The sequence below is a fragment of the Phacochoerus africanus genome, chromosome 15 (assembly GCF_016906955.1).
Source record: "Phacochoerus africanus isolate WHEZ1 chromosome 15, ROS_Pafr_v1, whole genome shotgun sequence".
Classification (NCBI taxonomy): domain Eukaryota; kingdom Metazoa; phylum Chordata; class Mammalia; order Artiodactyla; family Suidae; genus Phacochoerus; species Phacochoerus africanus.
Genome location: NC_062558.1, coordinates 127,191,575 through 127,208,557, shown reverse-complemented (window position 1 = coordinate 127,208,557; position 16,983 = coordinate 127,191,575). Strand labels below are relative to the sequence as shown.

The 16,983-nt window shown below is 52.2% G+C and overlaps 1 protein-coding gene across 8 annotated transcripts in view; it reads left to right on the top strand.

Moving 5' to 3' along the window:
* Window positions 1-16,983, top strand: part of HSPA12A (heat shock protein family A (Hsp70) member 12A) — a 178,650-nt gene that overhangs the window by 147,994 nt on the left and 13,673 nt on the right. For all 8 annotated transcript variants that reach the window (XM_047762004.1, XM_047762000.1, XM_047762006.1 and 5 more), the window contains 4 exons: window positions 184-370; window positions 2,801-2,905; window positions 8,605-8,721; window positions 15,986-16,154. In XM_047762004.1, the coding sequence (XP_047617960.1) occupies window positions 184-370; window positions 2,801-2,905; window positions 8,605-8,721; window positions 15,986-16,154 (578 nt within the window). The remainder of the gene's footprint in view (window positions 1-183; window positions 371-2,800; window positions 2,906-8,604; window positions 8,722-15,985; window positions 16,155-16,983) is intronic.

Below are 16,983 nucleotides of genomic sequence, written 5' to 3'. Positions count from 1 at the left end.
TTTCTTATTAACAAGACCCAACTAGAGTTGGGTCTCTAGTTGCCACTCAACCCACTGAACTGGACTGCACCTGTGGCAGCTGCTGGGAGCACCCACATCTGTAAGCAGTAGGTGTTCCCATTGGTGTGGCCGTGCTGGGATTAGGAAGAAGGGCCCATAACCTCTGCCTTTCCTGGGTGGCAGGCGATGGGAAGGAGGCGACCCTGGGGTGTCCAACCAGAAGACACCCACCACCATTTTGTTGACTCCGGAGAGGAAGTTCCACAGTTTCGGGTACGCAGCCAGGGACTTTTACCACGACCTGGATCCCAACGAGGCCAAGCAGTGGCTGTACCTGGAGAAGTTCAAGATGAAGCTACATACCACTGGGGTAAGCCGGCTTCTGCTTGGCCCCAAGTTCTCCGATTGGAGAGTCGAGGTTCCTCCAGCTTGGGTGGGGGTGGGGTCTTTCCAACCCAAAAAACCTCTGGTTTCTCCCAAACAGAAATGAAGGTCCGTTCACCTTGATTTTAGAGACACTGGAACACACAGCACTTTTGTGGAACACACAGCACTTTCTGATGTGCACGCAGGCTGGGAGAATTTCAAAATATTAGCAACATGTTCGCTTTGGAAATTGACCAATCAGAGTGGACACTGGCTGGTGCACAGGCTTGGGGGGCTGGGGGCCCCTTGTTGCACCAAGAGATCCCCCTTCAGTTGCTGGATTGTTGGGAGAACATCCTGGAGGGAGGACTCGGGGGCTAGGGAGCATTTGGGTGGCTCAGGGTAGTGGCTATTAACTACCCAGTTTGGAAGTCACAACCAGTAACAACTGGCTCATTAACCCGTATGGGGAAGGAGGCAGCTCAGGAAATCAAGCCCAATAATTGGCAGTTCCAGGTCGGAAGCAGTTCTGCTCCCAACCTGCCAGTGTTCCATAAGATGACTCCTTCCCCAGCTCCATGGAAATATCAGGCCATAGAACAGAATTTTTTCTTTTTCTTTCCTTTTTTTTTTTTTGTCTCTTGTCCTTTTAGGGCCACACCCATGGCATATGGAAGTTCCCAGGCTAGAGATCTAATCAGAACTGTAGCCACTGGCTTACACCACAGCCACAGCAATGCCAGATCCGAGCCGCGTCTGCGATCTATACCACAGCTCATGGCAATGCTGGATCCTGAACCTACTGAGCGAGGCCAGGGATCGAACCCTCAACTTCATGGTTCCTAGTTGTATTTGTTTCTGCTGCACCAAGACGGGAACTCCGGAATTTTTTTCAATTTAAGCATTTTATCCCTTAAATTTTCCTTAATTTTCAGTACTTAGAGACGTGGGATGGTCAAAGTGTTTAAGACCATGGACCCTGAGGCCAGATGGCTTGGGTTTAAATCCGCCTCTGCCGCGCCTTTGAGATACTGAATCCAAGTCACTTAGCCTCTCCTGCCTTGCTCTATCGCTTCTGTGAAACGGATGCACTGAGAGTGCTTTTCTCCCGTGGATGTCGTGAGGATGAAAGGAATTACAATATACGAAGCTCTTAGAACTGTGCGGGTGCTTAATAAGTTCGAGTCAATTGCTAGCTCCTTTCATTGTTATCTCCCCATGTCTGCTGTTAAGTGTTTGCAGATGACAAAACTAATGTTACTGGGAAACCCCGCAGCCCACAGCCTGCCTTCCAGGGCTCTGTGCTCAGCCATGTGGTTGTCCCTCTCTGACACAGACCAGCTTCTGCTCCATGGAAATGCATCCTTCCTGTTTCACCTGATGGGATTCAGTGTCTGATAGTAGTTGCCTGCTGGTAGAAGCACAGGCATTTTTTTTTTCAATTTGAATTTTTCAATTCCAAGCCCATGGCTTCCTGGTACCTGGAAGCCACCTGGGAGCTGCTGTCCCCAAACTGGGATGTCTTTGCTGAGCCCCGGGTATGGGAGGAGTATGCTTGTGTGGAGGAATCAGGGCGGCAGGCAGGCCCCACGAGGCCAGGTTAGCAGCTTGATACCCCTTCCCGTTTCAAAGGCAAAGACTAATTACCCAGCCTGGATCAATCCAGAAACCCCAATGATTTTTCTCCCTGGCAGTAATGAGCCTGCTGGTTCCAGGAGACTTGAGGGCTTCCTCTGGATGGTCACTCCCCCTCTCCGCCCATCCCCACCCCCCAGGGACTATTCTCATGTTCTAATGACCTCAGTCCATCCAGCATCTTATGGAGCATCTCCATCCGAGGACTGCACTAAGCAGCTGCCATAGCTTCTGGCAGAGGAAGGAAAGCAGTGATGCTGGGCTCCCAGCAGATTAGACAGCACAAGCCTTAAAATAGGAGCTCTTCTATTTTTGTGCCTTGGTTGGCAGCTCATTGGGTAGCAAGAGCTTCATGTCTGTTTAGCATCATACACGTCAGTGAGATGGCCCGATTAGCTGGTCCTCCAGTGGGGGGCCATATGTGTCCATGTGTGGAATAGTGTGTAAATTGCACTGGGAGTGGCACCTGCTGCCTTTTCTATCTTCCCCTGTTCTCTTGCTGCCCTGAGACCCCTGCTCCCAGAGGATCTGGGAAAGAGAGGAAAAGAAGGAGGGAGGGGAGGAGGGAGCAGTGGAGGTGGGGGCTGAGGGGAATAGGCAGAGCCTCCTACATGGTAAAGGGACAGTGCTGCCAGCCCTATCCTGGGGGACATGCCATCTGAGCCTGCCCCTCCCATGCCAAGAAACACAAACATGGCTCACTGGGTTCCCCAGGTCTCCCAGTGGCAGTGCTTAAAGCCAGAAGGCACCTCTCCCCTTTGTTGTCATCTTACTATTTCCCTCCTGTCCCCTGCTCCAGGACCTCACCATGGATACAGACCTGACAGCAGCAAATGGCAAGAAAGTCAAAGCCCTTGAAATCTTTGCTTATGCCCTGCAGTACTTTAAGGAGCAGGCGCTGAAGGTAGGCACATATCAGTGCTTTGCTGAGGGGATACCTGCCTGCCAGGGGAGCAGGATCAGCCAGGGGATAAGAGCGTCGGTTTCGTATTCAGAAGCATGGTGCACCCACATGCATTGCTGGTGAGAAGGGAAATTGGTGCAGCTGCCATGAAGAACAGCCTGGTAATTCCACAAAAGGTTAAAACACAGGATAACTACATACCTAACAATTCTAATCCTAGTTACATACTAAGAGAAGTGAAAATATAGTCACACAAAAACTTGTGCATGAATGTCTATAGCAGCACTATTCATAACCAAAAAGCAGAAACAGCCCAAATGTCCATCAGTTGATCAGTGGGTAACTCAATGGGACCCACCCATACAATGGAGTATTATTCAGTCATGAAAAAGAATGCAGTACTGATACATGCTGTGGCGTGGATGAACCTTGAAGACGTTAAGCTCAGTGAAAGAAGCCAGACACAAAAGGCCACATACTGTCTGACTCCATTTGTATGAAATATCCTGAAGAGGCAAATCCTTAGAGATAGAAAGGAGATTTGTGGTTTCCAGAGGCAGTGGGAGAGTGGGAATGAGCAGTGCCTGCCACGAGGTCTGGGTTTCTTTTGGGGTGGGGGGTGATGAAATTAGCAGGATGGTTGCACAATCTTGTGAATATACTAAAACCCAATGAATTATGCACTTTAAAAGGTGAATTATGGAGTTCCCATCATGGTGCAGTGGTTAATGAATCCGACAAGGAACCATGAGGTTGCGGGTTTGATCCCTGGCCTTGCTCAGTGGGTTAAGGATCCGGCGTTGCCGTGAGCTGTGGTGTAGGCTGCAGACATGGCTCGGATCCCGTGTTGCTGTGTCTGTAGCTCTGATTAAACCCCTAGCCTGGGAACCTCCATATGCTGTGGGTGGGGCCCTAAAAAAAGGACAAGATATTAAATGAAACATTAGATACCACCTGCCTCTCTGGGGGCTCCGCAGAGAGTAAACACTTGGTAAATATTTACTTTTGCCCCTCCCCCACTCTAGACCCCATGGAAGAAGCTGAGTGAGTTTGTGCAATGATGGCCCAGAATGCAGAGAATGGCTGATTTCTAAGTGGAATATGGCTGTCCATTTAGTGTCCCCTCCCACGGGCATGGTGACGAGTGGATGTAAATCAGGTGACCAAAGAGCCTCATGCATTGAGTGCTATCCAAAAAGAACTGGGAACTTCAGGAGCATTGGTATTTGGTAATCACTAGAAGAAATTTAGTCAATTCTAGAGATAGAAGAGAATTCTAGAAATAGGGCCAGAGGGAGACAAAGAAGTGAGAGTGTAGTACTGCTCTTGTCCATTCAAATACCTTTCACCTGGAGTACTTTTTTTTTTTTTTGGCCGTGCCCATGGCATGTGGAAGTTCCACAGCCAGGGATCGAACCCATACCACAGCAGCAACCCACTATGGTGACAACGCTGGATCCCTAACCCACTTTGCCACAAGAAGACTCCAAGTACTTTTTTCCACGTGCCAGAGCTCGCCCCAGTCCTGGCCGTGTAGAAAACCACAGGGCAAGGTGCATGCCGTCAATGGGTCAGTGATGCCAGGAGGTAACTGGGGGCACTGCGCATTGGGTGCAGGCAGGGGTTCTGCCCAAGGGAAGTAGCACAGAGTTGTCCCCAGAGGAGAGGGTTTGGGGGCCTCGGACAGACAGCAGCTGGAAGGGCGGGTGTTTCAAGCTGGTGGAGTGGCCCAGGAACAGCGCAGGAGAAAGAACGCACAGCCAGCAGCTGTGGGAAGCAGGCGGAGGGCACAGCTGCAGCCAGAGCAGAAGCCGTGAGTCAGGACAAGACGGCGCCGCACCTCAGACAGCTTCCTGGGGAGAGGGAGCCATCGGAGGGCTTCCTGTGAGGGAATCCCTGGCTACGAGGATAGCATTGGAGGGGAGACCCCAGGGGTCCCGAGGGCCTGCAGGTGGAGGCAGGATGCGTGAGCAGCTCACTCAGATGCGGAGGCCGGTCTGACGGAGGGCTGGGGGTGAGGCTGAGACTCGAGAACCTCGGGGCCCCTTGAGGAACATGAAGACCAAGGAGATAAAGGGGGGTGGGGTGGAGGGAAGAGTGGTTCCTGGGAAATCTCTCTTCCAAGAAAGGGGATGGGGAGAGGACTCTGAGGAAGGAAGAGGGAGGGAGGCTGGGCTGGGTTCGCGTTGAGGAAGAAGGTGGTGACGGGGCAGAAGCAGGGAGGCGGACTGGGACCTGCAGAAGGGGAGCCGCCGGAGTTCCCATCGTGGCTCAGTGGTTAACGAATCCTACTAGGAACCATAAGGTTTCGGGTTCGATCCCTGGCTTTGCTCAGTGGGTTAAGGATCCGGCATTGCCGTGAGCTGCGGTGTAGGTCACAGACGCAGCTCGGATCTGGTGTTGCTGTGGCTGTGGCGTAGGCCAGCGGCTACAGCTCTGATTCGACCCCTAGCCTGGGGACCTCCACATGCCGAGGGAGCAGCCTAAGAAATGGCAAAAAAGACAAAAAAAAAAAAAAGAAGAAGAAGAAGAAGAAGGGGAGCTGCCGTCAGTCCAGGAGGTGGAGAAGCCAAAGAAGAGGGGCAGCTCGGCTGGCCTGAAGAAGGGGATCCCAGAGGGCAGGGCTCAGGGCCTGGAGAAAGATGACGGCATGGAGGGAGGCAGGGGCCTCCAGATGAGCAAGAGGAGCCTTGGGGGCTCGGAGAAAATGTAGGACTTGAGAAAGCCCACGGCACAGGAGTGTGTCTCAAGTTGGCCAAGAGGAAAGGCGTGAACAGCCCATCTCTAAGAGGAGGGTGGAGGTGGGAGGGCGGAGGTCAGGCAGGGGCATGGGTGCAGGTGGGGGCTGTGGACCTGTCAGCTCAGCCTGAGGCTTCGGGAACCTTCTGCCAGCAGGGAACGCATTGTAAAGAAATTCCAAGAAGAAAAGCTGTTCCAGGCAATGTAGAGGAACCAGGCCCTTCGCCATAGGGCTGGCTGGTGTTCGAGGGACGGGTGGGTTTGGAGGATAGAATAAGCTCAAGGAAAACACCTCAGAAATCACCTCACTGGTGCGGTGTCATTGTTCATGAGGGAACGTCAGTGAAAGTGCCTGATGGGAGATGTTCAGTCAGTGCCAGGTTCCTTCCCTTCCAGGCTCATCTCCACCCACTGGCGAACAAACAGCTTCTGCAGACAACTTTCCATGCAGCTGGGGAAGCCCATCATTCATCTTTGAGCCTCTTCCTATTTAAAGAATTTTAAATAGCCTGGAGGGTCAAGGCTGCCATGCTTAGAACGCCTCCCAACCCATCACAGGATCACCTGCTTTTAAAGCCCAGTGCAGACCTGCAAGGAAATAAAATACGATTAAAAAACAAAACATGAGTTCCCATCTTGGCTCAGTGGTTAGCGAATCTGACTAGGAATCATGGGGTTGCGGGTTCGATCCCTGGTCTTGCTCAGTGGGTTAAGGATCCGGCATTGCTGTGAGCTGTGGTGTAGGCTGCAGACATTGCTTGGATCCTGCGTTGCTGTGGCTCTGGCTTGGGCCAGAGGCTACAGCTCCGATTTGACCCCTAGCCTGGGAAACTTCTTATGCCACAGGTGGCTCAAGAAATGGCAAAAAGACAAAAAACAAAAAAAAACAAAACAAAAACAAACAAAACAAAACAAAACAAAATCACCCTCAACAAAAAATGGCTGTTTTTCAGTAGCAATCCACCCCAGGACATATACCTGGAAAAGAAGAAAACTCTAATTCGAAAAGATTCATGCATCCCAATGTTGAGAGTGGCACTGTTCACAAGAGCCAAGATGTGGAAGCAACCTAAATGTTCACCGGCAGATCAACGGGTAAAGAAGATGTGGGTGGTACATACATACAGTGGAATATTACTCAGCCATCAAAATTAATGGAATAATGCCATTTGCAGCAACATGGATGGACCTAGAGATTATCATACTAAGTGAAGTAAGCCAAGCAGAGAAAGATAAATATTACTTACACATGGAATCTAAAAAATGATACAGGTGAACTTAGTTGCAAAACAGAAATAGACCCATAGACATAGAAAACACACTTATGGTTACCAAGGAAAGGGAGGAATAAATTAGGAGTTTGGGATTCACAGATACACACTACTACATATGAAATAGATAAACCACAAGGACCTACTGTATAGCACAGGGAACTATGTTCAATATGTTGTAATAACCTATAATGGAAAAAAGAATATATAAAACTGAATCACTTTGCTGTACACCAGAAATATATGCAACATGGGAAATCAGCTATACCCCAATTAAAAAAAAAAAAAGGCTATTCCACAATGGTCTAAAGCAGAGATATTTTTAAAGACATGTTTATTAAAAAAAAGTTTAGTGAATGTACTTAACATTAGTGAACCATAAACTTAAAAATGGCCACAATGGTAAATTTCATGTTATGTATGTTTTGTCACAATGAAAAATGGAAAGATTTCTTTAAGGCCCCCCCAAAAGGCTTACTAATCAAAGAGAAAGTTCAGTGAGAAGGGTGGGTCAGTCCCAAGATTAAAAACATGAAACAAAATAGAAAGTGAGATACCCAGTAGAAAAAAAATCCTCCAGCCTCCTCATCTTCTGAAGCACCTCCCCAGACATTGACGCAGAAGCACGTTAGTGTGTGTTTAGGTTTGATTTCAGATTCGTCCGGTGCATGTGACAGCAGGAGGGAAGGGGAAGGAAGGAACTAGCATCCATCAGGGGTCTTCCCTGGGCTGGATGTGCCCCACGTGTTCTCATTTAATCCTGTCGTAACGCTGTGGGTTAGGGTTCTTCTTCCCATTTTACCGGTGGCAATGCTGAGTCTGAGAACTATGCTAGAGACGAATTTTGTCTGTGTGGGCCTGGTTGACACCTCTGATGCTTCTACCCATCCCATTTATCCATGGGGGGTCCTGCTGATGTGGTTTTACCTGAACTAAAAGTTAAGGGCAGCATGGTTGTCGCCTAGGTCAGGTTGTTCAAGTCTTTCTCACTCTGCCAGGAAAAGTCCCCTGGGCTGGGCTTGCAGTAAAGTGGATGACGGGGACAACTCCAGTAACAAATGCTACCAGCTGTGAAACATCACCGTGGGCCAGGTTCTATTCCGATATGGGACCAAAAGTAACACTTTAGGGAAGACCTTGGCTTTTAGAATCAAGATAGACCTGGTTCTGGGTTCAGAGTTTAGCTCTGCCTCTTTCTAGCTGGGCAACCATCACAAAGATATGAACATGCCTAGGCCTTACTTTGCCATCAGTAGAGAAAGGAGTAGTTCTAGTCTGTTCCTAACAGGATTCTCAAACGGATTAATGGCGTGCTGTCAGTACGTGTAGTGCTCAGAAAATTATCAGACCTCCCAACAATTGTATGAGTAAGGTAGTATTACTCCCCTTGCACAGATAAGGAAGCTGAGGCCTGACAGGTGGTCGCTTACTCTAAGTCACATGACTAGGAAGTGGCCAAAGACTTCAGCTCTGCCCGCCTCCCACCTGCAGTTACATCCAGTAAGTGGAAGGAGCTGGGAGCTCCCTGTTTGCCAAATATTCAGGAAACAGACTCTTGCTCCTCGACGCTGGTAAGTTCAGGAGGCTGTGGAATAGAGGCCCCAAGAGTTCATGGCCAGGAAGCCTGAATTTTCAGTGAAGCCCCTGGAGGCCTGTCCACTTGACCTGCTGCATTTTCCTTGGCTTCAGGAGCTGAGTGACCAGGCGGGTTCGGAGTTCGAGAACTCGGATGTCAGATGGGTCATCACAGTACCTGCCATCTGGAAACAGCCTGCCAAGCAGTTCATGCGACAAGCGGCCTACCAGGTCAGTGCGGGGCTGGGGGTGGGCAGGGGCCCACGATGTGCACGGCGGTGGTTGTCACCCCACTCAGGTGTCCCCGAGCACTCACCAGCCTCCTGGGAGGCAGTGAAGGGTCTCCCACAGGCCGGGCCACCAGGAGCCTTCCCATGTCTCGGCTTCCTCCTGGGGGGTCACAGCGACAAAGGGAGGGGCTGGGCTTAGCTTTCTTTCTGGCTTTATTTATTTCCAGGTCTTGTCATCACTGTAGATTCTTTGGGACTAGCACTTCAATTAAAAAAAAAAAAATTTTTTTTTTTTTTTCTTGTTAGGGCCGCACCTGCGGCATATGGAGGCTCCCAGGCTAGGGGTCAAATCAGAGCTGCAGCTGCCGGCCTACACCACGGCCACAGCAATGCTGGATCCAAGCTGCATCTGGGACCTACACCCCAGCTCACAACAACGCCAGATCCTTAACCCACTGAGTGAGGCCAGGGATCGAACTTGCATCCTCATGGACATCCCTGGGACAGAGCTTCTGTTGTACTCAGTCCCCTGAGCTAATAAATGAAAGTCCACCCTGGGGCCTGGGTCAACTCTGTGCTGAGAATCCATTTTCAGAGATTTCAAACCTGAGCCAGGCTGGGGAGATGCACTAAGGTCACAGATGTCCCCTTGTCCCCTGCCATGACTTTTCAGGAGAGAGCTACCTTTCCCAGGAAGCTCTGATGTTGCATCTGTGGCCACATGTACAAACCTTTCCTTTTAAATCCCCCACCGAATCAACCCTGAGCACCAAACGCAGTCCAGTGGCCCTGGGCAGCTTGGCGTCATGAATTGTCCTGACTCCCCGGGGGCTTTACTCCAGGTGGCAGGTGGAGGTCAAGGAAGGGCAGGGTCCCCTCTCCCACTCTCCCCGTTCCCTTTCCTCCCTCCTCTGCCCTCTCCTTCCTCTGTTCAGCGTGAGAATCTGGCTCGGTCTGTGTATCGGCCAAAAATAGATTTGTTTGTATGGGGCTGAAGGAAGAGGATGGAAGTTCCAGAGAGACGCCGCTTCTTTAAAAAGGAAGAGCCACACATGCAGTTTCACTGTGGACAGAAGCACTGGGCATCATGGAGCTTTTCCGTGCTGTTGGCTTTCAGGCAGTGTCCGAGGATCCAAAGCTGGGCCCTGAGACACGGCTGTCTGCAAAGACACAGTCTTTCCAGGAGGAACACGCAAGAGTCATAGTTTTGATTTTCATTTTCCGGCTCCTGGCAAGACTTCAGCAATAAACGTGTGACCCGGAAAGGGGGCAGTTCTTATTTTTAGCCTGCAAAAAGAGATGAAGTAGCTAGTGGATTTGGCCAGGGCTCTAGGAGTCCTGGGGAGGCTCTTTAAGGACTGCTCCTCTGAGCGGGTAGCAGGGGGGTGTGGAAAGAGGCCCTCTATGCTGTGGGGACCCAAGGGGAACCCCCCCCGGGGGGGGCGCGGCGTGGCATCCTCTGGGCTTTGGCCAAATCCATATGGCACCTCAGGCAGCAGGAGGGTCAGCAGCCCCTGGGCAGAGTCCCTGCCAAAGCACTGACGGAGGGACAGGGGAATTTGCCTCCTGAGGCCCAGAGCTGCCCTTCAGATGGCCTGTCCCCTCCATGCCAGGTAACTTTTGTCCAGTGCAGTGTTTGTGCAGCTTAATTTTTGACCCTTTGTGGTTCTGATTTGATACTTGTGTTTAGTTTACCATCACTGGATGGATTTGAAGATGGCAGAGACCCTTCATTCATTTATCCTTTGTTCACTCATTCATTTATTCCTGAAACAAGACTGTGCCAGGGGCCTCCTGTGCCAGGACTGGGGTAGGCGCTCGATTCAGATCCCATGTGACCAGGACAGGGGCCCTGCTCTCAAGCTGCTCACATCTGAGTGGTTCATTGAAGCTGTTTGTCCTTCTGGGAAGGGGCAGACAGCATGTTAGGGGCACCCTCTTTAGCCTGTCTTCTGGAAGGTTCTTCAGGACAAAATGGAAATGGAGCTTGCTACTCTGTGGCCAAAATTAGCATCTGTCTAAATTTACCTTCTCACTTCCCATTTGTTATAAGAATAAGAAAGATGTGTACCTGTGGTGATTAATCTTATGTGTCACCTTGACTGGACCTAGGGGTACCCAGATATTTATTTGGTCAAACATCATTCTGAGTGTTGCTGTGAGGGTGTTTTTGGATGAGATTAACATAGAAATTGATTGACTGAAGAAAGCATATTGCCCTCCCTAAAGTGGGTGGGTCTCGTCCAATCAGTTGAAGGCCTAACTAGACCATAAAGGCTGAACCTTCCTAGACAGAATAAGAGAGAATTCCTCCTGCCTGCCTTCATACTGGGACACTGTTTTTACCCTGACTTTGGACTCCAACTAAAGCATCAGCTCTTTCTGGGTCTTGAACCTGATGGCAAGAGAATGATCACTTTGGCTCTCTTGGGCCTCCAGCCTGCTGACTGAGGTCTTGGGATTTGTCAGTGTCCATAATCATGTGAGCCAATTCCGTATAATAAATCTCTTTCTGCATAGACATACATCCTACCGGTTCTTTTTCCTTGGAGAACACTGGCAAATACAGAACCTGAGCAACCTACACAATTTTTGGCCCCACGAGCTTCTGAGATCTGAGAGTGCCCACCAGCCCTTCCGCCTGAAGCATTGGCTTCGGGCCAGTGAGCTGGAAAGATGGAGGAAGGCTGGTTCTCCCGCAGGACACCTAGGAAATCAGTCATCCTCTCTGCTGGAATATGGCAGATGGAACCCTTCCTTCCCGACCTATCAGAGGCCTCCGGAGTCCAAGTTCATGGCACAGTCACGTGGAGGCTGAATTTCATCCTCCCACCAGCCTAGAAGAGGAGGATGCAGAGCCAGGAGAGGTGGCACTGGGCAGCACTTCCCAGGAGAGAGCAGCCCTGCAGTGGATGGGCCGGGGGCCTGCACTTGGGGATGCCTGTGCTTCATTGCCAGTGGGGGCGGCCCAGCACTCGACATGAGGCAGTTTCCTCCTTGAGACTCCCCAGACTCCTCTTGTGTCAAGTGCTTGTTAAGAAAGTGGGTTAAATTCTCTATCTTTTATTATCCACAGCCCCGGGACAGCTTTTTAGACCCTGTGAGAGGATTCAGTGAAAAGATGGTGGCAGAGAGAACACCTGACGCCTCTTCTGAGGCCCTCGGAAAAGGGCTAGAATGAGGAGATGGTTCCACTGGGTCCTGAGAGCATTGCACCTAGGAGACAGTGCAGTGCATTTCCGGAGGCGCTTTGCCTAAAACACATAACTCTCGTAGGTTCCAGAAACCTGTTAAATAAATGATGCTCCCCTATGCACGATGCTCATCTAACATGGAGTGGCAGCTAATCTTTGCCTCCCTTTCTGAACAAACTGCAGTGAAAAATAATCACATCAGGAAAAAAAAAAAAAAAACAACCCAAAACCAAAAAACTCAACTCCATGACATGCAGAACTGGTGCAGCTGTAATGCTTTGCAGCTTGACGCCAGATCAGCTGAGCCCTGGACCGGTCTGGCCCTTTTTCTCAGCTGTGGACACAGCCCCTGGTGGGATTTCCTGGCTGGCTGGAGGGCGGAAGAGCAGAGTATTTGGGGTGGTACCCGCCCACATCCTTGGGTTCCCTGGAGTGTGGGTTTTCTTACCCTCCCGACACTCCCAAGTGGAGCCCGTGACCAGGAAGCAGAGCTCTCAGAACTACTACGGTGGAGCGCCGGCTGGCCCAGATTCACGGAGGAGTCAAGTGAGGTGACTTAATCTCGGTTCAGATGCTTTCTGATTGTAGAATCCTCAGGTCATGTCAGAGATGCTCTTGGGAGAAGGGCCGGAAGCTTGCGGAATAAAGGCTGGCTGGAGGGAGGGTTGATTCATTCATTCATCTAGCAGATGCTCTGAGCACCTACTGTGTGCCACGGGGCAAGAAGACCTGATGCTGCCCTTCGAAAATGAACCATCTTGCGGAAGAGGCTAGACAGGCCTCTTCTGGGGGCAGAATATGCTGAGTGCTGGGCCAGGGTCCCAGTGGAGGGAGGGCTCACATCAGGACAGTGGCCTTGAGAGACCAGCTCCAGAGGCAGTGTGACCCAGAGTGGACAGAGAGTACTCTTGCTGCCCTGGCCTGATCCCTGGCAAAGGTCCCCCGCTTCCAGGTCTCCCACGAGCTGCCAGGCCAGAGGCGTTCTGCTGAGAGTGACTGCAAGCGTTTTGATGCAGAAATAGAGCTCCCACTTCGGCCCAGATAAAGACATCTGGGTTTCTGAGAGTCTGGCGGAGACTTTTGCATTTCCTCCTCTCTTGGAGTCCACAAGCAGCTCTGGGAACCCTCTTGGGGAGATGGAGTCTGTACGGAGACAGCTGCCTCCCCTTGCCTCCCCGCCAGCTCTCCTCTGTGGCTTCCAGCAGAGTCAGCTGCTGGGGACTTGGCCCCCCCACCCTCGCTGGGGAGCAGGCCCAGGGGCTTGTTCAAGCAAACAGGGGTGGTTACTCTGTCCTGGCCACTGCTGGGCCCCCCACTGACCTCGCCTTTGCCCTCCCCTCTGGTCTGAGGTCCACTTCACCTCTGGGTACCATGGGGGACCCTTCATGGAAATGGGTCAAAACTTTTGCTGGGGAGGGACGGATGAAAGCCCCCCCGCCGCCCCCGAGAGGTGGCGCCCCTGCTGTTCGTACAGATCTGGGTCAGCCTGCTTGTCTTTCGCATCTTCAGGATGTGGGAGCAGCCCGATGGGGGGTGGTCTCAGCCACACGCAGGTACCTCGGACCCCTTGGAATGGGATCATTTTACTCAAGGCTTCTCACGCCTCTGGACTTCTTGCTGCAATTTCCTTCATAGATATTTCACAGCTAAGTCAGAGATGCTGCTCAGAATTTCTGGGAGGGTGTGGAAGCAAATAAGGGCATTTATTTTTGGCTCTTGTTTGAACCCTCCCATCTCTACCCTTGGGCTCGGGCCCCTGTTGCTCTTACTAGCTACGTGGGAGCCGCCTGGCTGGTGACATCCCAGGGGGACACGGTGACAGCAGCAGAGTGCCTTTTGAGTGGGCAGGGCCCCTGGCTTTCCTCCACACCGAGCCCTGAGCCACCCCACCTCCTCCGAGTTTACCCTCCACCTTGAACCACAGAGGGGCAGCTTTACATCCGGGGTCTCCTGTTGCTTTGCAGCTTGTCTTTCCTTCTTCCAGAGCCCACGTTGTGGGAACCGGGGCTGTGGGCTTCTGTTCTAGGAGGGCCTTCGCTTTATGTGCAAACCCAGACACATGGAAGAACCAGTCCGTGAGCGCTTTTCCGTAGAGTGGGCCCCTCCCCTCCTGGTGTTACTTCGGATTTCTCCTTCCGGGATCCTGGGGGTAAAAGGTTCAGAGGTTTCGCGGTTCCTGGTGGCACTTCACGGGCCACGTCCTCTTGCATCGGCACTTTAACCTCGGGCTGTCTTTGCTCTGCCCATGTCTGAGGAGACGTTGCAAGAAAGCGAGGCTGGGGGAGGGAGCACCTTTAACCCCCATCTGCATCTGTAACCTCCTGACCCGCGGAACCAAAGGGCAGACCTGGCTTCGTTGACCCGGGGACCCCACTGATGGGCGTAGATGCTGCCTGTGTGATTGGCCTCAGCCAAGGGGACGAGGCAGGACCGAGGTGGATTCCCCGCGGAGGGCGTAGGTGTGTGAGTGGTTCCATCTGGTTTCGTAAGGTCCGTCTTCCAGAAGGGTGGTGCCCCTTGTGAGGCATTGGGTTTTGGCAAAGTGGAGACTTGCAGTCACCTGCCAGCCGATTGTATCTCATTCATTAACTGGTTTGGTGGGTGGGATATGAGGGAGAACGCATGACCACAGGTAGAGGCAGTTCTGTCTCAGGGTAAAGGCGTAGAGATGGCACCTTTAAACCCGTTGAGGAGGGGGTGTTAGGGGCCCCGGGAGTTGTCAAAGCGCAGAGACCTGGGCCCAGCCCAGGACCCGGAGTTACCAAGAGAGGGAAAGCGGAGACCCAACTGAAGAGTGGTCTGCGAGGCTCAAGACCTGGGCTGGGCTGGCTCTGCCACTTCTGCTGGAGCCTCAGCCTGTCTCGGGTTTAGAACGGAAAGTCCAGCGTCCCACGCAACCTGGGACAACTGGTCACCCTGCCTCTCCGAGCCTTGGTTTCTTTCTGCACAAAGTAAAGGAGTGAGACCAGAGGCACTTCTAATATTCTAACCTGAGCTCCCTCCCCTCCTTGCCCGACAAGGGGACCTCCTAAACCCCTGCGCCTGGGACTCCAGGCCGCCTTCTTCCCACTGGGACATTGTGTGTGAGTATGCCATTAGGCAGCCCTTTGTCCCTGGAGATGAGTCTGCTAAACCCCCTGGGCCTGGGGCAGAACCGGGTGCTGCAAAGTGGGTTCTCCAAAGGGGATGCTGCACCCCAGGTTCCCTGGGAAAAGGCAGCAAAGACAGCAAACACAGCGGGGGCAGAACAGGCTCATTTTTATTTGCCCCTGTGTGGGCAACCAAGCAAAGCCGTGAGCTTGGACAACTTCATGGAGCAAGTGTGACCTTGTGCTCCAGGTCAAGGTCACGAGAGGCCAGGCCAGGCTGTCTGTCTGAGCACCCTTGGAAGGGTAGTCCCAGGGCCCCCCGGCTGGTGTCCTTGGTGAGGCTGGAGAGTCTATGCCCAGAACAAGTCAGATGGCACGGGGCAGAAGCATTTCTTCTGCTAAAGGGATAAAGGCCTTGAATAAGATAACCCGCAGTGGCCTTTCCACTCACTCTAGAAAACGAGGACCCTGTGGGATTCCAGGAGGGGCTTTCTCCTGGAGCCCCCCTGATGCTCCAGAGACAACAGGTCAGATTTCCACACAGCAGAATCAGAGGCTTGCATAGCTGAGGCCCAGCGCCGGCCCATCGGGTTCCTAGGCCACCAGAGATTGGGGCTTGCTACCGCTTGGTCAGTCCTCTCGTCTTGCAACCGGATAGAGACCATTGGCTTTTCATCCCTGGTGGTTTGCAAAGCATTCAGCCCCTTTGTGCTTCTCAGTTCTGGGCCAAGCAGGCCCCAGATGCAAGAGGCCCTGAGGCTTGCAGAGTCTGGCATTTCCCAAGGGTGCCCATGTGTTTTCTTTGCCCACTTGGTGCCTGGCGCCCCATTGCCCCTGATTTTAGATTCTGCAGAGGCTGGAATTTCCCAAACAAGCAAGCTGTGACTGTTCTTTCCTTGAGGGTCTCAGCCCCAAGTGTGGGTGTCCTCAAAGCGGTCCTGGACAGGGAGCCCGGATCCCAGCCGTGCCTTCTGTCTTCCAGGCAGGTCTGGCCTCCCCCGAGAACGCGGAGCAGCTCATCATCGCCCTGGAGCCTGAGGCGGCCTCCATCTACTGCCGGAAGCTGCGGCTGCACCAGATGATAGAGCTGAGCAAGGCCGCGGTCAATGGGTACAGCTCCAGTGACACAGTAGGAGCTGGGTTTGCACAGGGTACCTCCTGCTCTCTCTCTCCCCCTCCCTGCTGTCTCCCCTCCCGCCCACCCCCTGCATGTGTCTCTGCCTCTGAGTTTTTAAAGGCACTCAGTGCTGTCATGAGAAATCCATTTGCTTCTGGAGGAGCTTAGCTTTAAGTACTTCTGGGCTCACTTGCCATTCGGGCCCCTCCAAGGACCCCCATAATCTCCGCAGGGGTTTCTCTAGTTCATCCCCCACCCAAGTGCCCCACCCAAGGGCACTTCTCTCCGAGAACCTGAGGGTGGCCTGAGAGTGGCGCCTGGCCTTGCATTTTACTGGGCTTTTAATCTTTCCTGTCTATTAACTGACTCTTAATCTGACCCCACTTGCTTGTTATTAATTCCTCCATTAAGACTGTTGATTTATTGCCGACTCACTCAGTGGGGCCACTTCATGCGTGATGAGCTCATTACAAGGCCTCACTATACACTGGTGAGAGTTGAAATGCCGACTGAAAAGGGCTGACTTTTCCTGAGGGGCTGATGTTCCTTTGGCTGTGGGAAGGAACACTGCCTAGGGAGACTCGGGGTGGGCATTTTAAGGGCCTTTTTCTCTCTAATATTTACCTGTTCGCAAGTTGGTTACAATCTTGGTTCCCAGGATTGTTTTCCCTGGTAGGTAGGGCTCTGCAGGGCTGTCCAGGGCCACAGAGTTGGCAGAGATCCTAGGTCTTGGTCAAAGCCACATGAGTAAGCACAGAAGCTAATGGGAGCTGGGGTGTGTGTGTGTGTGTGTGCTGTGCACCCCAGCTCTGAGCTCTGTGCCCAGGTCAGGACCCTGAGGACAGAAACGCCTCATCATCCAA